At 41.3% G+C, this 22,562-nt stretch overlaps 2 protein-coding genes across 8 annotated transcripts in view; both read left to right on the plus strand.

Moving 5' to 3' along the window:
- Nucleotides 1-3,075, plus strand: part of mgaa (MAX dimerization protein MGA a) — a 40,492-nt gene extending 37,417 nt beyond the window's left edge. For all 7 annotated transcript variants that reach the window (XM_067614110.1, XM_067614107.1, XM_067614114.1 and 4 more), the window contains one exon: nt 843-3,075. In XM_067614110.1, coding sequence (XP_067470211.1) covers nt 843-1,585 — 743 coding nt within the window. In that variant the 3' untranslated portion in view covers nt 1,586-3,075. The remainder of the gene's footprint in view (nt 1-842) is intronic.
- A 2,205-nt stretch (nt 3,076-5,280) lies between these two features.
- mapkbp1 (mitogen-activated protein kinase binding protein 1) overlaps nt 5,281-22,562 on the plus strand; it is a 60,044-nt gene continuing 42,762 nt past the window's right edge. The window contains exons 1-2 of the mRNA XM_067613962.1: nt 5,281-5,738; nt 12,937-13,028. Coding sequence (XP_067470063.1) covers nt 5,613-5,738; nt 12,937-13,028 — 218 coding nt within the window. The 5' untranslated portion in view covers nt 5,281-5,612. The remainder of the gene's footprint in view (nt 5,739-12,936; nt 13,029-22,562) is intronic.

The raw sequence follows: 22,562 nt of genomic DNA on the forward strand, positions 1-22,562 counted from the left end.
AACAACAACAACAACAGCAGCAGCAGACGGGGAAGGACGCCGACAGGACCGTGAAAACACAAAAAACTCAGAGGAAGAAGCAAAGTTAGTGACGACATTGATGTTACATGAATACATACAGATGAAGAGGAGGAGAGAGGAGCCCAGTGCATCATGGGAAGTCCCCCAGCAGTCTAGGCCTATAGCAGCATCACTAAGGGCGGATCCAAGGCGAGCCTGGTCGGTTCTAACTATAAGCTTTACATACCAACTGGTTAACGAGGTCACCTACTGGCTGATTGACTGACTAACGAGTCAGTAAGTGATTAATTATCTATGTAATTAACTGATTGACTCACTAACGAGTCAGTAAGTGATTAATTATCTATATAATGAACTGATTGACTCACTAACGAGTCAGTAAGTGATTAATTATCTATGTAATTAACTGATTGACTCACTAACGAGTCAGTAAGTGATTAATTATCTATATAATGAACTGATTGACTCACTAACGAGTCAGTAAGTGATTAATTATCTATGTAATTAACTGATTGACTCACTAACGAGTCAGTAAGTGATTAATTATATCTGTAATGAACTGATTGACTCAAACCATCAGTTTCATTCTTAATGAATGAATTAACAGTTTAACAGCTGATTAACTAACGAACTAAATCACTGAGCATCTAAACCAGTCGACTGAAACATCTTCAGTTTGTTTGTTTGTTTGTTTATGTTTACATTCGGTGTTTGTGACTCATCGTTCATCATGTTTACTTCTAACAGACACATTTAACATCCTGCATTGTTTACATGTTTACATGTTTACATCAGCTGACCGACGTTTTTATCGTCCACAGCTGCAAACTTCAACAACCTGCTGCACCTGGTGAAACCCCCGACATCACCAACACCACAACAACAACAACAACAACAACAACAAGAGAAACCCCCTCCAGCAGCTCCTCGCCCCCCGGCGGTCTCTGATCAGCCCTCAGACCAGATTAAAGATCAGGACCGGCCTTCATCCCAGACTGACATCACACCTGAGTCCTCCTCGTCTTCGTCTCAGGGACCGTCGTCCTCTCCGTCCTCGAGGTCGAGCGCCGCTCATCATACTGATGTCACAGGGGCGGGGCCTGCGGGGGCGGGGCCTCCAGGGGCGGAGCCTCAGCAGGATGCAGACTACGAGATTCTGACGTCGCTCCTTGACGAGATCGTCTTCCTCAACGGGCAGACGTTACCAGAGAAACCGCTAAAGGACGTCCCGGGGGACGGCGAGGGACACGCCCACAGCCCCTGGCTCCTGCAGCTGGACTCAGACTCTGATGACACCGTCACCACGGGGATGGAGGAGGCGGGGCTTAACGGCCACCCAGAGACGATGCAGGAAGGATCCGCTAACGAGAGCGCTAAAGGCGGCGTCCTGGCTCCGCCCCCTCTACTGCAGATGAAGGTGGGCGGGGCCAAGACGGCGGACCCCGTCAGCAGTGACAGAGCCTCAGCAGGGGGGGGGGGAGTGCGCCAGAGGGAGGGCGGCGTGGCGTGGAGGCCGATGCCGAGGCTGGTGCCTCTGGGACTGAGAGGAGCTCCGCCCAGCTGATGATGTCACAGAAGGTTTAGGATCTTACTGGTCGTTCTCTGATTGGTTCCCACATTTCAGCAGCAGTTTGTGATGCATCATTTCCTGTAAAGCAGAGAACATGTGACGCTGTCTGGCCAATCAGAAGCCCTGCTGTTGCCGTGACGACGAGTCGGACTTTTCTTTCATGTTTACAGAAGATCTGAAATGATGTTCAGACGTTTGTTAGTGTTTTATTTATTTTGTCCACGTCATCGTTTTTCTTTCTGATCGAAACCTTCAGCTCCGTCCTCCGCAGCATCGTGTAACCACGGCAACGTTTGAGGCAACTGATGATGGGATGTTGCTGCAGTTGCCAGAAGAGATTTGAGGCCACGTTTCATGAAGTCGCAGCAACATTCAGACGTGTTTCTGATTTCCAAAGATCTTCAAGAGAAGAAGAAGAAGAAGAAGAAGAAGAAGAAGAAGAAGAAGCTGCTGATTGTTTAAAACAAACCTGAGAGAGAATAAAACAGAAACATCTGGAGGAAGAAGTTGCATTTTTTACAACAAATTCTCAATATTTGGAGAATAAAGTCTAAATATTTTGAGGGAAAAGTTATGAGAATAAGAAATAAAGGTTTAATATTCTGAACTCGTCAGTCGATAATGAAATGAAACAAACTGTGACTTTATTCTGAAAATATTACAACTTCCTGTAGAATCTGGATTTTATTTTGTTTGTTGGAGGCAGACGAGTTAACGTCCAGATCCCGACAGTCAACACGCAAAACGACCACTGAAGAAGAAGAAGATGTTTCTAAATATTCACATCTGTAACCTGCATCAATATGAATAATAATACACACAGTAATACTACTAATACTGCAGTAATACTACTAACACTGCAGTATGTTTCTGCGGATGGAAACGTTCAGTTTATTTTATTTTTGGCTTCTAAAACTTAGTTTCACTTCACCAAACTCCAAAATGTCAAGAAAAAACTCTTTCAACATTTATTAGTAAAGATGCTGAATTCTCTTCATATTCTGACTTTTTTCTCAAATTATTACAACTTTATTCTCCAGATTCCATATTTGTTGTCTGTTGTCGTTACTGCATCTATTTCACAGTTTTCTGACAGGAAGTCGAGTCGTTTCAGGACCAGATGTGTCGTCGAAGGTTTTTTTTGAACGTTGGAGCTGCTGTTCAAATCAGTTTCAGTTTTATTTGTTTTTAAGGAATAAAGAGAATCGTTCTTTCATTTTTAAACACTAAAGACTCTTTACAGGAAACGGCAGCTCGTCTCACCTGGACTCACCTTTACCTGGACTCAGTGTTCACGGACCGGCGGGAGGATTAAAGGAGCAGTCTGCTGTTTGTGTGAGATGACTGTTAACAGACGAAGCTGCTTCTCTTTTTCTTTTCCTAAAATTGTATTTTTGTACATTAAAACCTTCCTGATGTAAATATGTGTTGTCTAAAGGCCTCACAATACGACTCTAATATAAATAAAGTTTGAATATGTACGACATCTGGATCGTTTTTCCTAAATGACAAAATAATATTTTTAAACTGTTTTACTGAAGCTTCAAGTCTTATTTTACTGAATGTGTGAAAAAAGTTTTTAAAATGAAAAAAATATAATTATAAAAACTAAATTCTGCAAATATGGTAATATAAGAGGGAATCAAACCATTAAATTGCAAAGTGAAATATTTAAAAACTAATTTAAACACTGATTTAAAAAAATCAGTAATTTAGAGAAGAGCTGAAAGTTTTCACTCAGGAAAGTCATTTATCTGATTTATTGGAGAGCACCTGAATGCATCGTCCTTACAGACCTGTACGGAGGCAAAGAAAGGACATTTAAACACTGAAAGATTTCATTTGAAAACCATTTATTTGAAAAAAAAAAAAAGGTTTTTTTCAAAACTTTCAAAAACATAATTTTAACTTTTTTAGATTTCACACATAAAGAAAAAAAGTTTATTAAATGTTCAAAAAACTTTTCATGTTGATCAAATTTAGTTTTCAGTTTTGTTTTTTTTTTACAATCTAATAATTAAAAAAAAAAAGAAAACGTCTGACTGCTGTCCAATCACGTTGCTTTCTGTCAGTCACATGATCCGAGAAAGAAGAGCTCAGACTAATATGGAAACGCTGAAAATTAAAAGAAAAATATATATTTACATATGCGTACGTATATATCTACACACCGTCTGGAGATATCAGAGGAATTAAAGATTAAAGGTTAAATTTCAGGTATTCAGTTATTTAAAGAATTCAAATTACTTTTGGCCTCTTTTTGCTTCCGTACTTTTTTAAACACTGACTTCTGAAAAGAACACGTGACAGAAAGATTTGAGTCGTAAACTCAAAAACAAACTGTGAACATGAAATATAATTATTATTTTTCTTTTTATTAAATGTTTGTGTGTTTTCACTTCAAACAGAAGTTTCAATGTCAAAGAAAAGACAAATAAAGTAGAAAATCTGAGTAAAAACACTCTGCATCATAAATCTATTCTTCAATTTATAATTTACTTGAATTTTCAGTGTGGTCACGTGGTTTCCGCCCTCCAACACGTCATTTCCTGTCGCCGCTCCATGTGTATTTAACTAATGTGTAAAGCTGCAGTTTGTGTTTCCGCCACTGGGAGGCGCCGCTGCGCGCGCAGGCGTCAGGTCTGCGTCAACCTGAGCGAGTCAGACACGAGGCCACCGGAAGCGAGGAGACTACATCTTCAAAATAAAAGGGTCGGGGGAACAGTTTCCCTTTATGGGATCAATAAAGTTTATCTTTATAGGATCAATAAAGTTTATCTTTATGGGATCAATAAAGTTTATCTTTATGGGATCAATAAAGTTTCTCTTACAGGATATTCCAACAAATCTGCCAAACAAATACTGTAATTGATTGATGTTAAATGATTGTTAATGACAGTAAATCAGGTTTTATTTCCTTTTGAAACTTCAGTCAAGTTTTATTTTTGTTTTGACGTCATTTTAAACAAACAAAACAACAACATATTAAAACAAACTTTCATATCAAACAGCTTCAATAATTCACTGAACTCAGACCAGTCGGACGCTTGTTTTACATTCAACAGTGTTAACTGGAAACCAGTGAACGAAACCAGTCTGTAATGTTTACACAAAATGTCCTAAAAAGACCTGGACACACACACACACACACACACACACACACACACACACACACACACACACACACACACAAACACACACAGTAAATAAACTACAACATGTCACATGATGTAGTTTGTTTTGTTTTCTTTGTTGTGTTTCTGTCAAGCAGCTGCTGGATAAATAAAGTTGTTTTGAAGTGAATTTAGTTTCTTCCTGTTTACATTTGACAGTTTTCTGTTTCATGTAAAGATCTTGTGAATGATGTAAAGAGAAGCTCGTGTCCGGCAACAGAAGATTGTTTGTGTTTGTGTTTGTGTGTTTACTGTAAACATCATGCAGAGGGTAACTCTGCCCTGTTGCAGAGGATAACCCTCCTCTGCTGCTCTTCCTGAGCTTTCTGTCATGTTCCTGGTCTTCTGACCGAGGCTGGACGGCCTCCTCTGATTGGTGATATTGACCTTTATAAATAAACCTGATTTGACTCAGATCTGTGGTTCCCAACATGGGGGTCGGGGGTCAGAAGTGGTCACAGGGTTTCTTTGAAGGGTCCTGAACAGCTGATCTAGATAATGTTTTCTTCTGAAAAGCCTGACAGGAAGTGTTAACGTCATCGCCGCGTGCGGTCTTGACGGCGGCGATGCGTCAGTCATCAGTCCGGTCTTAGTCGTGTCGGAGCCGCCGCGTCTCTTCTCTCTGCGGCGGAGAAATAAGATGCGGAGCAGTCGCGGGACCGCAGCCTGTGATCCGGATCAGTCCAGAGCCAGAAGCAGAGCCGGGCTAGCTGACCCCTCCGGCCCGGCACGGCCCGGCACGGCTCGGCCCGCAGACAGCATGACAGCAGCGGCGGCGGCGGCGGAGAGCGCGACAGAGAGAAGCTTCAGCCGCTGAGAGACGCAGCTAACCGGCAGCTAACGGCGCGATGAGCGCGGAGGGAAGCGGCACGATCCGCAGCCGCATCAAGAGCCTGCTGCGCTCCCCGTCCATCAAACTGCGGCGGCGGAGCGGCGCGGCGGCGGCGCGGCACAAAGAGAACCTGACGGACAGGGTGAGCACGCCGCACACACACACGCACGCTCCTCACTCTCACACACGCGCGTGCACAGTCAGTGTTTCTGTTATTCTGACCTCATTATGATCATTGATGTTGATTGATCAGCTCTCACTCAGATATTTAGAATCTGTAGTTTTATAATATTTTAATATTAAACATTTCTGTAATAATTTACACATGTTTGTGCTGATGCTGCGTTCAGGTGCTGTGGGATAAATGTTCACAAACATCATCAGACAGCAGAAGAAGGTTTTATCATCACTGAAATGTTGATGAACATTTTGTAATAATTCAGTTCATCGAGGAGCAGAAAGAATCTTTAAATGATTCACGTTTAAAGGACCAGACTGTTCATCTGATCTTCTTTTTCATCACATTTCTGTTTCCATTACATCGTTCTGTAAACTCACTGTTGAAAGAAACCGCACTCGAGCTGAAATATAAACCTGAATGTAACGTTGAGAAAACATTTGTTTTACATTTGAATACATTTTTCAAACCAACCAGTTAGTTTTCATCTCTGAAGTCTTTTGTCTTGTTACAGTTTGAACGTCTGCAGGTCAGTTTGTGAAACACTCGACAGCCTCCAACCTTCATCATTCATCTGTCAAACCCTCAGAGATGTTTTCAGATCAGCTGTTTCATATATGACAGAAGATCTTCACATGTGAGAAGCTGAAACCAGCTCATTAAAAAAAAAGATGATTAATTGATTATTAAAACTAGTTGCTGATTAATTTTGACGGCTGCAGCTCTGCGCTGCTGAATTACCTGAAAAGTAGAATCAGGACATGAAGTCGTCACAGAGATGGAAGATAAAGAGCAGTCAGTCCGGTTCCGTCAGTGTTTGTCCCTGCAGGGCTTCCGTCCGTCTGTCAGCAGCTTCATTCATCTTAAAGTCAATATAAACTCCCAGCATGCTTTGTGTCATGTTTGAGCTGTTTGTTCTTGTTTCTTTGTCACAGTTTCATCCAAATGCAGCTCAGTTTTTCTCTCTTTCTGTTTATTGATGGTTTTAATTCATAAAATAAACACAGTCACATATATTCTAGAATATATTCTAGAATATATTCTAGAATATATTCTAGAATATATTCTAGAAGTAGACAGTAAAAGGTTGTTTTATTAATCCAACAGAACACATGAAGGTTTTGAATATTTACTGCAGGAAAGTCATCAGTCATCATGTGAGGAAGGTTACAGCCTCCTCATCATCGCTCCTCACACGTCTGATGGTTTCATGTCCGTCATCATGCTGTTAAACCTCAGACTCATCTTCATCTTTATTTCACTTTTACTGATGAAATCAATAAACTAATCAGCTGATTAACAACAGTTAATTAATGATGACATCATTATCAATGACATCATCATAGTTTCAACATCTTGTGAAAAACAATTTGTCACTTTATAAAGTTTAAATAATTAATCAGTTCATTGTAAAAATATTGGACAGATTAATCAATAATAATTAATCAATAAGACCTCAGCAGAGCGTTCTGTCTCCTCCTCCTCTTCCTCCTCCTCCTCCTCTTCCTCCTGCTCCTCCTCTTCTTCCTCCTGCTCCTCCTCTTCCTCCTCTTCCTCCTCCTCTTCCTCCTCTTCCTCCTGCTCCTCCTCCTCCTCCTCCTGCTCCCCCTCCTCCTCCTCTTCCTCCTGCTCCTCCTCCTACTCCTCCTCCTCCTCTTCCTCCTCCTCCTCTTCCTCCTGCTCCTCCTCTTCTTCCTCCTGCTCCTCCTCCTCCTCCTCCTGCTCCCCCTCCTCCTCCTCTTCCTCCTGCTCCTCCTCCTACTCCTCCTCCTCCTCCTCCTCTTCCTCCTGCTCCTCCTCCTACTCCTCCTCCTCCTCTTCCTCCTCCTCCTCTTCCTCCTGCTCCTCCTCCTCCTCCTCCTCCTCTTCCTCCTCCTCCTCTTCCTCCTGCTCCTCCTCCTCTTCCTCCTCCTCCTCCTCCTGCTCCTCCTCCTCTTCCTCCTGCTCCTCCTCCTCCTCTTCCTCCTGCTCCTCCTCCTACTCCTCCTCCTCCTCTTCCTCCTCCTCCTCTTCCTCCTGCTCCTCCTCCTCCTCCTCCTCTTCCTCCTCCTCCTCCTCCTCTTCCTCCTCCTCCTCTTCCTCCTGCTCCTCCTCTTCTTCCTCCTCCTCCTGCCCCTCCTCCTGCTCCTCCTCCTGCTCCTGCTCCTCCTCCTCCTCCTCTTCCTCCTCCTCCTCCTCCTCCTCTTCCTCCTCCTCCTCTTCCTCCTGCTCCTCCTCCTCTTCCTCCTCCTCCTGCTCCTCCTCCTCTTCCTCCACATGTGTGTGTGTGTGTGCTGCAGCCTGTTAGCTTCCTGTCTAGAGGATTCGCGTTAGCGCTAAAGCTAACACACACTGGATTAGACAGCAGGTTGTTTTCTACAGAGATCAATACACAGACGCAGAGTGACTCTGCCTCTCCGCTCCGTGTCCGTCCTTCCTGCACGGAGCGGAGAGGCAGAGTAAAGGTGCAGCGTTCCCGCCTTGAACAGGCCGCGTAGACGGAGCCGAGCATCACAACTGCTGAAATATGAAGTGATCAAACTAAGACTAAAAATGTTTTAAGATGTCCTGTTGAAACCAAAATACAGAACATATTTCTTCATATCAAACTGAAGTTTTTACCTGAATCAGATGTTGCATCTGGTTTCTCTAGAGACCCTTTAGTGTCACAGCTGAGAGCTGCTGTTCTTCCTCCAACTGATGAGTCAAAAACATTCAGGAGGAAAATAAACAGCTGTGATTTGTTCAAGTGGAAAGAAAAAGAGACTCCCTCAGTCTTTAACCGAGATTTAATTAGTATTTACTCTGATTTAGACAGATCTGAGTTTAGTTAGACAGGTCTAAAGTTAGTCTGGATTAGAATGAAACAGGTCTACATTTACTCTAGAAACAGGTCTAAAGTTAGTCTGGATTAGAATGAAACAGGTCTACATTTACTCTAGAAACAGGTCTAAAGTTAGTCTGGATTAGAATGAAACAGGTCTAAAGTTAGTCTGGATCAGAATGAAACAGGTCTAAAGTTAGTCTGGATCAGAATGAAACAGGTCTAAAGTTAGTCTGGATTAGAATGAAACAGGTCTAAAGTTAGTCTGGATTAGAATGAAACAGGTCCATGTTTAGTCTAGAAACAGGTCTAAAATTAGTCTGGATCAGAATGAAACAGGTCTATGTTCAGTCTAGAAACAGGTCTAAAGTTAGTCTGGATCAGAATGAAACAGGTCTACATTTACTCTAGAAACAGGTCTAAAGTTAGTCTGGATTAGAATGAAACAGGTCTACATTTACTCTAGAAACAGGTCTCAAGTTAGTCTGGATTAGAATGAAACAGGTCAACATTTACTCTAGAAACAGGTCTAAAGTTAGTCTGGATTAGAATGAAACAGGTCTATGTTTAGTCTAGAAACAGGTCTAAAGTTAGTCTGGATCAGAATGAACAGGTCCAAAGTTAGTCTGGATTAGAATGAAACCGGTCTCAAGTTAGTCTGGATTAGAATGAAACAGGTCCAAAGTTAGTCTGGATCAGAATGAAACAGGTCTATGTTTAGTCTAGAAACAGGTCTAAAGTTAGTCTGGATCAGAATGAAACAGGTCCATGTTTAGTCTAGAAACAGGTTTAAAGTTAGTCTGGATTAGAATGAAACAGATCTAAAGTTAGTCTGGATTAGAATGAAACAGGTCTATGTTTAGTCTAGAAACAGGTCTAAAGTTAGTCTGGATCAGAATGAAACAGGTCTATGTTTAGTCTAGAAACAGGTCTAAAGTTAGTCTGGATTAGAATGAAACAGGTCTATGTTTAGTCTAGAAACAGGTCTAAAGTTAGTCTGGATTAGAATGAAACAGGTCTATGTTTAGTCTAGAAACAGGTCTAAAGTTAGTCTGGATCAGAATGAAACAGGTCCATGTTTAGTCTAGAAACAGGTTTAAAGTTAGTCTGGATTAGAATGAAACAGGTCTAAAGTTAGTCTGGATTAGAATGAAACAGGTCTATGTTTAGTCTAGAAACAGGTCTAAAGTTAGTCTGGATCAGAATGAAACAGGTCTATGTTTAATCTAGAAACAGGTCTAAAGTTAGTCTGGATTAGAATGAAACAGGTCTATGTTTAGTCTAGAAACAGGTCTACAGTTAGTCTGGATTAGAATGAAACAGGTCTAAAGTTAGTCTGGATCAGAATGAAACAGGTCTAAAGTTAGTCTGGATCAGAATGAAACAGGTCTATGTTTAGTCTAGAAATAGGTCTAAAGTTAGTCTGGATCAGAATGAAACAGGTCTATGTTTAGTCTAGAAACAGGTCTAAAGTTAGTCTGGATCAGAATGAAACAGGTCTAAAGTTAGTCTGGATTAGAATGAAACAGGTCTATGTTTAGTCTAGAAACAGGTCTAAAGTTAGTCTGGATTAGAATGAAACAGGTCTAAAGTTAGTCTGGATCAGAATGAAACAGGTCTAAAGTTAGTCTGGATCAGAATGAAACAGGTCTAAAGTTAGTCTGGATCAGAATGAAACAGGTCTAAAGTTAGTCTGGATTAGAATGAAACAGGTCTACATTTAATCTAGAAACAGGTCTAAAGTTAGTCTGGATCAGAATGAAACAGGTCTACATTTAATCTAGAAACAGGTCTAAAGTTAGTCTGGATTACAGTTAAACATCTTAATGTTATTGATTAGAAAGAGGAATCATTGAATAACCTGGATAGAAAAGATTTATACATATTAATATATTAGTACACAAACCTTTCAAATAATACATCTGTATGATTGTGCTTCTTGTCACAAACTGTCACTGCTCACTCCTGTTGTTGATGTTGTTTACATCATCAGCTGTGGAATTCAACAGGAAGTTAAAGTTGATTGCAGATTGTTTGCAGAAGCTTGAGACGGTTTTAAACTCTCAGCTGTCTGCAGGAAGTTTTCTTCCAACAAAGTTTCCTGAGCGTGTGCGAGTCAGTTTTTACTTCATATTGTCAGTTTGTGTGTGCAGATGAAGTGAAGCGAGGTCTGCAGGTTCAGACGATCACCTCGCAGTGACTCATCACTGAGTAAAAGTCAGATGACAAATCATCTCAGTGTGTTTTCATCGGTTGTCGATGACAGAATGTGAGGAAACTGTTCAGTCGCCTCCAGAGAGAAACTCAGAGCTCCGAGGAAAAACGAACAAAATATAAATAGAGTTTGGTGCAGAGGGAGGAGGAGAGTCATGTGAGACACACACACACACACACACACAGAGCACAGGACACACTCAGTGCTGGAGTTTCATGTTGTTAGCTTAGCTTAGCATCGAGTAGCGCTCCACAAAACTACCCAGGATATCCTAATAATTACATGCTAATTTCACGCTAATTACATGCTGACAGCCCCGAGGGTCACCGACTGCACACGACTGAGGACAGAAAACTTTCAGCTGCTGGTTTGAAAATGTCTGGAGTCTGACAGAGTGAGACAGGTCCAAGTTTAGTCTGGTTTACAGTGAGACAGGTCTAGAGACACTGATGGACTCAACAACTGTCTGATTGGACAGGACTCGTCCAGCTGCCGGAGGACAGTTTTGAGCAGCATGGAGGATGAAGTGAGTCTGCTGTAAAAATCTTCTGGTAGAGTCATATCAGCCAATCAGACGACTCGAGCTTAAACTCTTCAGTCTGGTTTTATAGATACTTAAAGATGAACTGACTCATGGACAAAGACAGAAACTCAAAACAGACCAACTGATGCCACAAAGGGAACAGCAGTTTTTCAGGGAGTTCCAGGTCTTCTGAGGACTTATGATCCAGATCTTCACAGGTTCACCTGGTTCCCTGTAACTAAGCCCTGATCCAGGACCTGAGTCGGTCTTGGTCAAAGTTTGATCCAGTGTAACCAGCTCGGGTATCTTTGTGAATCTCGGACCGACTGCATTCTGGATCAGATGTAATAAACCTCGGGTCCTTTTTCCTGGTAGTTCTGTTTGTTTGGAAGCTAATTATTTTGTTTTTTCACAGGGCTGTTATCAGGTGTTTTGGTACAAAACTTCGGACCACTGAAAACCTCGACCTTCCTGTGATCCTTGAGTGTGTTTAAAGGTTTCCTGAGTGGGATTTCTGGAGTGTTATAAGGGGTCATAGACTTTTAGAAGGTTTTGCTGGTTCTTGATGAGGTTTGAGGGCGGTTAATAATTACTGAAAAGATTCCATATTTATTTTTACAGGGTTTTAATGCTGCTTGAAAGAGATTCAGGGCTATTTGAAAAGGTTTCAGTTGTGTCAAGGATGGTAGCAGGATTGATGAGGCAACTCCAGCAGTTTGTGACTGGTTTCCAGGGGTATGTTAGCAAGTTTTTGGGATCTGTTTTGGATTACAGGTTCTTGGATGGGTTTTGGAGATATTTTAGGGGGTTGCAAAGGGTTAGACGCTTCCAGCAGTTCCTGAGGAAGTTGTAGGTTTCTTGACAGGGTTCTAGTTGATTTTGAAGGGGCTCTAGGTGTGGATATAAGTGGATTTTATAGGGTTTCAAGGATTTTGATGTTTCCAACAGTTCCTGAGGAGGAGGAGGAGGCAGGGTGGTAACAAGGGTAACAGCAGCGCTTAAAGTGGTAACAAGGGGTGGATACAGTATTATACAGTACAGGAGTAGTATTTTAGAGGGTTTCAAGAGTTTTGAAATTTCAAGCAGCTCCTGAGGAGGTTGTAGGGTTCTTATCAGAGTTCTAGCAGTCCTTAAGGGTTTTTTAAGGGTCGATACAAGAGATGTTTTAGGGATTTTAGGGGTTTAGATGGTTCCACCAGCTCCTGATGAGGTTGTAGGTTTCTTGACAGGATTCCAGTAGTTCTTGAAGGGGCTCCAGGGGTGAGTACAAGAAGCGTTTTAGGGGGCCTCAAAGGTTCCTGAGAGTTTGCAGCAGTTCTTGAGCTTGTTCTATGGATTCTTGGAGCAGTCGCAGGTGTTTTGGTGTGTGAGGTTACCGGGTGTTGTGAAGTGGTTCCATGTTCAAGGAGTCCAGGAGTGTTTGAGTGGGTTCATTAGTTTAAGATATTTTATGAAGTTACTTGAGAAGGTCTTCTCAAGGGCCCTTTCCATCTGAACGATAATACAATTTCATCCTACTGTGTTCACCTTTCTGGATTTTTGACAGTAAAATCTACTTTACTTGGTTTGGATGTCACCAGTGTCTGACTGTAACTAATGACTTCTGACCTTTTCCCTCCAGGTGACCTTGGAGAAGGTTCTGGGTATCACGGCTCCAGGGAACCGGGCACTGTCCTGCGATCCTCGAACTGGACTGTTGGCTTATCCTGCTGGGTGAGAAACTGATACTGTCTATGTTTATGTATGTCTGTGATTGAGAGTTTGGTGATGTGATTATATATTTACCATCAAGGTTCAGTTTTTCAGTCACCTTTTGTGCTCAAAAACATTTAGTGTCAGAGAGAATTCAGTGAAGGTTGTGCACTGAAAATACTTGAATTGTGAGTGTGAAAATGTAATAACTGGAATAAGCCGAAGCAAAATGAAAGCAGTTGAGGTATCAGCACTGAGAGACAGTTCAATGATCAATTTAAATGTAATTGCTGAAAGGAATTGAAGTGTCAAGTGTTATCACTGAAAGTAGTTGACTTAGAACACAGTGAGAGTGTTGTTTGAACTGAATAGACTGACCTGAGTTAAAGTGTGTTAAATGGAGTTTAGGTGTCTATTAAAGTCTATTTTGTGAAGGGAGTCGAAGTCCTGAAGTATAAACACTGAAATAAGATGAATTGTACTGAAGGGACTTGAGGGGTCAGTTGTGGTTTACGGTACCTGAAAGGAGCAGGAAGTGTCAGTTGGACCTGCAGTGAAAACCATTTGAAACGTAAAAAGTGAAAAAGAAATGAAAAATATGGAGGAAAATTCCGAAAGGAAGTGTGGAACAATGAAAGGAAATGTGGAAGAAAGAATGAAAACAGGACACTGGAACCCTTCTATCTCCAGAAAATGTAATATATCATCTAAATAGTTTCATAACACATTTTAAATACAGTATGTCGCGATTTAAAATTACATGAAGGTTTTTTGAGGACTTTTTTAGAGGATCACTTTCAGTGGAGTCTGTTGATACTGACACATGACTACAGTGGGTGTGTTTACATACAGCTTATGGTATATAAGACATGTTACTGTGTGTTTTTGTAGTGACTGTAGACATAGAAACTTCACACAGAAGATTAAACTCACACAGGAATGTGAGGATAAATCAACTCGGTGTAGCAGACTCACTCAGTGGCTCTGTGTCTCAGGCTCAGTGCTTTAAAGGCTAATGACATTATCAGATTATCAGATTAAACACATCATGTGTTCAACGAGGCAACACACACACAGCGGTCCATGAGGAACTGTGGTATGGGTATGTTCCATGGGACATGTGTCTGCTGGACATCAAGGTTACCCTCTAGCAGAGCACTTAAACTACCTGGAGGACTCCTGGAAAAGACGTTAAGAAGGATCCAAGGGTTTCTTGAAGGTGTTTCAGGGTCTTTGAAAGAGTTCTAGAGGCTCTTCATGGTAACTAGGGAGTTGTTGAGGTGTTTCCAGGGGAACCTTGAGGTGGACTCTGGATCTTTGAGAGAATCAAAGGGGTCTGTGTTGGATGTTTCAGGAGTGTTTGAGACAGGATTTAAAGGGACAGCATGGTCAGTAAAGTGAGTTTCGAGGATTCTTGAGAGACTTCAAGGAGTTCTTGAGAGGCACTCAGTGGTCTTTCAGGGATCTTCTTTGGAGTTTCAGGGGTTCTTGAAAGAGTTTCTGTGGTCTGTAAAGGCACTGCATGGCTCTGACAAGGTTTCCAAGAGTTTTTTGTGGGAGCCCCACGGGGTCTGTGAGGGTGTTTCGGTGTTCCAGGGGGTATTTGAAGGGCCACAAGAATTTACATCATGTGTTATTCACAGAATTTTGGTATTTAATAGGGCTTTGTGTATTCTTAAGAGGGTTCTTGGGGTGTCAGGGGGTACCAGGAGTTGTTGATGAGGTCTCTGCAGCCTTTGAGAGGGTTTCAGTGTTTCTTGAACAAGTTTAAGTTGTCTTTAGATGGTTCACATGTGTCTGACAAGGATTTCAAGAGGTCCTTTAGGGAATGCCAGGGGGTCTGTGAGGGTTGTTTTTAGATGAGATTGTAAGGGCCTTTGAAGGGACACCTTCAGGGGGATTTGGGGTTTTACAAGGGTGTTTTGAGAACTCTTGAGAGGGTTCTAATAGTTTTGGGAGAAGATCACTCATGGGTTTTTAAGGGGTCCTCTTGAGGGTTCCCGAAGAGTTTCAAGGGTCAAGGAGATTCCAGGAGTTCTCGAAGGTGGTCTGTGGTCTTTGAGAGGGTTCCAGTAGTTTGTGAGGGTGTTTCGGGGTTCTCCACGGGGGTATTTTAAAGGCCTTTGGCAGTGACTTCAAGGAGATTTTTAGGTTCCTTGAGAATCTTGAGAATTCTTCAGTGGTCTTTGAAGGAATTCCAGAGTTGTTTTAATGAATCCAGGATTTCCTTCCTGAGCAGTGTCAGGCTTCTTGAACAGTTTTGGTGGTTACTGAGGGGTTTCTATAAGTTCTTGAATGGATCTCAGTGGTCTTTATTGCAAGGGTGGTTAGGTGTTATGGGGTATGTTCCTAAAGGGGGTTTCAGGGGTTCTTGAAAGAATTGATGTGGTGTTTAAAGGCACCATGTGGCTGTAAGGGGACTCCAAGAGTTCCTGACATTGTCTCTATGGTTTATGAGGAGGCTCAGAGGTCTGTGAGGATGTTTCAGAGGGAATTTTAAGGGCCTTTAAAGGGACACCATAGGTTTATCAAGGGTCTTTAAGGGGGTTTTAAAAATTCTTAAATGGGTTCAAGGAGTTCCTTCCTGAACAGTGTCAGGGGTTCTTGGAGAGATGGGTGGTCGCTCCTGAAGTTCCAGAAGTTATTGAAGGGATCTTTGAGGGAGTTCCAGGGGTGTTTTAGGTGTTCATGGATATGCTCCTGAGGAGTTTCAGGGTTTCTTGAAGGAGTGTCTGTGGTCTTTAAAGGCACCACATGGCTGGGCATTCTAGGAGTTCTTGAAGTGGTCTCTATGGTGTTTGAGGGATTTCCAGGGTTGTTTTAGAGTGTCATTGAGTCAATATTTTGTTCATACTGACAGTGTGGAAGTGATGCAGGGTGGAGCTCAGTCAACAAATAAAGAACAAAACCCTGAGTTGTCTGTGTATGTAGAGTAAATGTTTGTGGCTCTGGTAAAGGTTAGTGTACAAGTCGTGTTTAAGTTGTTCTGTTAAAGGTTAAAGTTACATAACAGTAAAGTAAAGGTGTTTGTTGAAGTGAGGGTTGAATTCAAGTATGTAATCACACTGAGTGTAGCACTTTTTCTGGTGAAATTGACAGTAAACATCCAGCTCATTAGAAACCAGTAGAAAGAAGTCTTGTTCACTCTCGCAGGTAGTTTCTGAACTCACCTGGATACACTGAACCTGAAAGACCAGATCACATGATTGAATTTGGTCTCTTCTGCTGGAGAAGTTTGTTTAAATCATAAACAACTTTCTTACAGGGTAGAAGAAAGTTTTTCACTGGAAACAGAGTTTGTTTGTTTCTTAAACACTGAAGTGTAGAAGGTGTTTCCTGGAATTTATGAGTTTTCTTTTGGAAGTCTAAGAGACACCTGCAACACATGTGCAGCCTTAAATCTGTTTTTCGACTGTTTCCATCAAACTTATCTCAATAACGATCAATCAAACAATATCTTAATCGATACACCAGAGCACAAGATTCTCTTTCCTCACAGTGGAACTCTTACTAATTATTTGCGCTGAAAGTAAACACTTTTAGGAATTTGTTTATGCACTTCCCTATTGCAGTGAATGGGAAGGTGTATCCATACCTTTGACTGGTGCTGTATGTCTCTTTTTAACGTGTCTTCCAACTATCAAAATAAGTAATATTTTAATACTTATTTTATTTATCAGCTGCATCTGTGGATGTTGTGTAGAACCATTGAGGTATGAATAACCAATCCCAGCACACAAATAAAACTGTTTGACTTGAATGAAACTGTAAATGACTCAGAGCTTCAGAATTTCTCTTTGAAGTGATTTTAGCATCAGTAGTTTTAACTATAACCCACAAGTGATTAACATTAGCGTTAGCTTGTTGTCCTTTGCTATTATTAGCAGCCTCAATTATTGTTTTTGTCAAAACAACATTGCAGCTCTGAGATGTGTCCTATAAAATGGGAGGGACATAAGGTAAATACATGTTTGTGAGCTTTCTTTGCTTTACGTTAAATAATCAACAGTGCTGCTAGCTAACCAGCCAACTTTAGCCCTGAGTTTAAAGCCTTTTTGCTAACATTTTACTGTCCAATATTGCTGTTAAATGCAATATAGTGTTAATAAGTGTCATTCAGTTATAGTTGTAGATAGTCAGTAATAGGAGGGCGGTTTCATCAGAAACCTAGAAGTCAAAGCAGATGGTTACAACCAATCAGCAGTGACCACGTCCTGAGTCTGAAGCACCTTAAAGTCCCGCTGACGGCAGCTAGCCGCTCAAACTGACTCCCATTCAAAAAGCCTCAACTTCTCTAGAAATACTGAGTCAATCATTGTTTTCAACAAGTCATTCTGGTCTCAGTCTCTACATTCAGCCCCTCTAATAAGTGTGCTGGTGGTCATTTTGGGAATTATTGCTCCGTTAATAAGATTTGAAGACTTATAATAGCTTTGATATCTGCTGTGTGGGTGTTGATTGACAGCTGTGATTGACAGGTGGCTCACCTGCTGCTCTCCTCAGCTGCAGGACTCGCACTGAGTCGGACTATTGTTGCAATATTTCACTAAGTTTAATGTTACTTGATTAGGCTACCTGCCCTGTACCGGCTCCAATGAAACCAACAGGTGACGTCACAGCTCACTACGTCCGTCTTTATATACAGACTTTGGTTTAAACAGGAGAGGACCAAGAATGGAGCCTTGTGGGTCTCCGTACATCATATCCGATTTACTAGAACTGGAATCACAGAGGACAACTGTGAAATTAACATTTATTTTATTATTAAACCTGTTTACTGAAAGATGGAGCAGAACCAGAAAGATTTTTGGCATCAGTGGAAATCCTTTAATCATTAACAGAGAGCCGAAGTCAAACCAGAACCTCTGGATTCTGTTCCAGAAATAATAAAACCTCATTAAAACTCTCATTAGCATCTAACTCTGCTAATCAGTATAAATCCAGCCTTGGAACAAAAGCTTTCTCAACAGTACATCATGTGACTCGCTTCATATGTCTAGATAAAAACATTGTTTCCCATAAGTCCTAGAGGTTTGTGGGCTAAACATCACAGCTTATATACATTCTGTGGTAACAACTTGGTTTGGTTTGAACATTAACAGCATTGTGAAACTAAAATCTCAACAAAAGTGCATGACAACAGGGTGAGACTGTAGATGTGTATGAAGGAAAGAGTGTTGATGTGACTAAAACGAGGTCTGTTAGAGAGTCACAATGTCGGTTTTGGTTACTTTTAATTTCCAGCTCTGGTTTCAGAGCTGCAGAAGCTTCATGTTCATTCACTGAGTCAGCAGCTCACAGTGAGTGTGTGTGTGTGTGTGTGTGTGTGCATGAACAAACTCTGACACACCAACCATGACCTGCTTCTGTTCAAATCAGTGACATCACCCAGCAGCAGGTCAGAGGTCAGAGGTCACAGCCTCTCTCTGAGCCTCGGCTCATGCTGACAGACAGGTTGGTTTTGTTTCAGCCCAGAGGAATGATGGGAATGTCAGAGGGCGAGCGGTGGAGGCGATCCAGCCACAGAGAGTCCCACAGAGCCGTCCAATCAGCTGTGAGCGTGTGGGGAGCGGGGCGGCTGATTGGTCGAAGCTGTCGGTCAGTGTGTGTGTTCAGATGAGAAGATTCAGAATCAGTTTACGGATGAAAAGACGACAGTTTGAAGCTGAGAGACGATGAAGTGAGGAGAAGTGGGTCAGAGAGACGAGGTGAAAGTAGGTTAATGTGACACGTTCATGTAACACAATGAATGAATGAATGAATGAGACAGTAGAAGAAGAGAATCAGCAGTTGTTTCCTGGATTTAAAAAAATAAAAGTTTTCTCATTTCTTTGATTTTTCATATTTAACTTTGCAGTGAAAGATCCTCCAGACGTGTTTAAAGACATAAAATCCTCGTTATGCTTTGAATAACGTGTCTCATGTCTCAGCTGGATTAACCCACGGCGGTACTCTAGAGCTGCAATGACTAGATCATTAATTGATTAGTTGATTGACAGATTCATGACTGATTCATTGTTTCAGTCTGACTGTTCTCGAACATACAAATAACCAAAGAGACAAACAACAACATCACCAAGAGTGAAAACAGGAAAACTGTGACAACAAAAAGAACAAAGTAAAAATGAAATTTGCCGCCACGGTGGAAACGCTGTCAGACTGTAGATACAACAGTTTATTACATTACAATCAGAGTCAGAACGTACAGATAGAAACAGCTGTTCAGATGTGATGATGTAATGCTTTTTATTGTCAGACATGATAGTGAACTGTTGACCAGATAAACATGTTTCCTTTGACTGCAAAACAATTCATCGATTAATGGAGATATAATTATCAGATTTATTGATCATGAAAATAACTGTTAGTTGCAGCTCGAAATACACATTTATATACATTTATATATATTTATATATATATATACACATGAAGTCATACACAAGATTTTATTTCATGTTTTATTATTAATGTTTAATTTTCTGTATAATCTGTGTCTTTACATTGTTTTTATGTATTTTATTCTTTATGTCAATAAAGCAAAAACAGATTTAGTGAAATGAGAAAACTGACAGGAAAGAAAAGATGAAAATAGAGGAAATAAATGTTTTATTTGTTATTTTATTGTAAAACAGAACAAAGACGAGCAGAGAGCGACGGAGACGCTGCTCCTGCAGCTCACTGCCTTTCTGCTGCAATGCAGCTCTGATACACAAGAACACACACACACACACACACACACATACACACACACACACAGACATGATACTGCTGCAGAGAGTGTGTGTGTGTGTGTGTGTGTGTGTGTGTGTGTGTGTGTGTGTGTGAGAGTGTGTGTGTGTGAGTGTGTGTGTGTGTGTGTGTGTGTGTGTGTGTGAGAGTGTGTGTGTGTGTGTGTGTGTGTGTGTGTGTGTGTGAGTGTGTGTGTGTGTGTGAGAGTGTGTGTGTGTGTCTGTGTGTGTGTGTGTGTGTGTGTGTGTGTGTGTGTGTGTGAGAGTGTGTGTTTGTGTGTGTGTGTGTGTGTGTGTGTGTGTGTGTGTGAGTGTGTGTGTGTGTGTGTGTGTGTGTGTGTGTGTGAGTGTGTGTGTGTGTGTGTGAGTGTGTGTGTGTCTGTATGTGTGTGTGTGTGTCTGTGTGTCTGTGTGTGTGTGTGTGAGTGTGTGTGTGTGTGTGTGTGTGTGTGTGTGTGTGTGTGTGTGTGTGTGTGTGTGAGTGTGTGTGAGTGTGTGTGTGTCTGTGTGTGTGTCTGTGTGTGTGTGTGTGTGTGTGTGTGTGTGTGTGTCTGTGTGTCTGTGTGTGTGTGTGAGTGTGTGTGTGTGTGTGTGTGTGTGTGTGAGTGTATGTGTGTCTGTGTGTGTGTGTGTGTGTGTGTGTGTGTGTGTGTGTGTGTGTGTGTGTGTGGAAGTCAAGGGCACCTTCCTCTCTAACATGAAGAAGAACACTGAGTGAAATACAGTGAACATAAATAATAATTCATCCTGCAAACAGCAAACAAACAACATGAGGACAGTTTCAGTCTGCTGTAGATGGACAGTGTTGGACTAAATGACCAGATGGTGGCGCTACATGGAAAGTCAGAGGATCGCCAAGCTGAGGAGCATGAACCTGTGAACAAACGTTCATAACAACCGTCTGATGGTTGTTGAGATGTTTCAGTCTGACATAGTCGCTGTGACGTCACCCCGTTGGACTGCCCGTTTGGAAGCCTTGAGTTTTGCGATTTGACCCGCCATCTTGTATTTTTGGAGTGACCATATTTGGACGAGAGGGTGGAGCTGACCCTAACGCTAGCTGCTAGCTGCTAGCTGCTAGCTTGGTTAGCACAGTGCATTTACTCTGGTTAAATGTGATAATGCTAATGCTAATGTTCGCTAACAAAAAACAGGCTTAAAACCATTAAAACAAAATGTTCTCACAGTAGAAACTGAACATCGAGTCTTTAGAGGATCTTTCAGTTCAACAAACACTGAACGAGACTTTTTTATGACCAAAATGTTATAATTAACCTTAATGAACTGAAAACAGCAGCAGCTACGTTTACACTCTGTGAATCTGTTACACCATGGATATGTTACATTGTCAACATTGTTGCCATGGTAGCGACTTGTCAATCACAAGGTAGCCCCACCCTAAAGCATCCGCTGCTTCATCGTCTGTTTTACACTAAAAGGGACCATAATTTACTAAATGAACATCACGCTGTATTGAAGAAGACTTGAAACCAGCGATTGAGATCATAAACTCATCAGGAAACAGTTTACTGAGGTAATAAATCCAGTGAGCAGTAGAGTCATTTTCTCATAGACTTCAATACAATCAGACTTCTTTTTGCAGCCAGTGGCGTCGCCCCCTGCTGGCCGTTAGAGAGAAGGCGGGTTTAAAGCACTTCCTGACTCGGAACTTCCTGCTTGGTCTGAACCACAGAAGCGACTGACAAGACATCAGCGTCCGTTCAGCCAGCAGCTGCTGAGACCACGCTGAGCTGATGACAGTTAAATGCACATTATGTCATTTCAGCTGCTCTCAATCAAAACAACAGCAAAAGATGGATGACGGTGTGAAGCAGCAAAGGATCATGGGAGTTGTTGTCTTCATTGTTAAACAACCAGCTTCTCCAGGTTGGGATGGGTCTCCTCCTCCCAGAACAAACAGACCCGGTGAATAAAACAAATAAAAACACTGAATAAAGCAGTTTACTCCGCTTGTTTCTCTGATAACTTCAGATTCAGACGTCTGATGACTAAAATCCTTCATCTGGTTCAAAGATACAACAAAAACAACCAAGATCCAAAAACTTTATCATAAAAATGTGGCTGAAAACTGAATAAAAGTCCATTTATGACACAATGCATATTATCTTGTATGTTTATATTCTTTGGTACACAGTTTAATTATCAGCTGATGATGATGTAACTGTAACTGTTGGAACAATCAGCTTCATGTCTTTGCTGATTGATTGATCGATCAGCAGGAGGATTGATTTATAGATTAACCCTTTCAGTCATTTCAGCCTCAGTTTTGTGTTTGTGCTTCACATTTTCTCTTTAAGAAGAACCAGAGCTGAAATATGTGATTAAATATAAATCTGCAGAATTTCGTCTCATCCAGAGAAATTTTAATACTTTTTTATTCTTATGTTGAAACTGTAGTTGATTTAACAGCCTCATAATCAATAAATAACATTTAAACCACTGAGCTGTCTGACTGATGGAGTTTGAGATCAAACAGTGTGAATAGTTTGTTAAAGTATCATAATGTATATATAGTGTATATAAAACTATAAAAGTAAATAAATGAGGCTTTTATGCAGCATCAGTTTGTGCTAAATACATAAACATTCAATAAATACAATAATCAATAAATAACACAAACAAGTATTCAGTGAACTGTTTCTATATTCAGGAGAACAAGAAACAACCAAACTGTGTTGCACACTTAGATCACCACAACTACTGCCAGGAAAGGGTTAAAACTACCTGTGATATCTGACAGAAGGTTATTGATCTGCTGATCGACAGTCCGATCAGTCTCACTGAAGCTCTTCCATTCTGTTGTTAC

Source organism: Thunnus thynnus, chromosome 16 (genome assembly GCF_963924715.1).
Source record: "Thunnus thynnus chromosome 16, fThuThy2.1, whole genome shotgun sequence".
Lineage (NCBI taxonomy): Eukaryota > Metazoa > Chordata > Actinopteri > Scombriformes > Scombridae > Thunnus > Thunnus thynnus.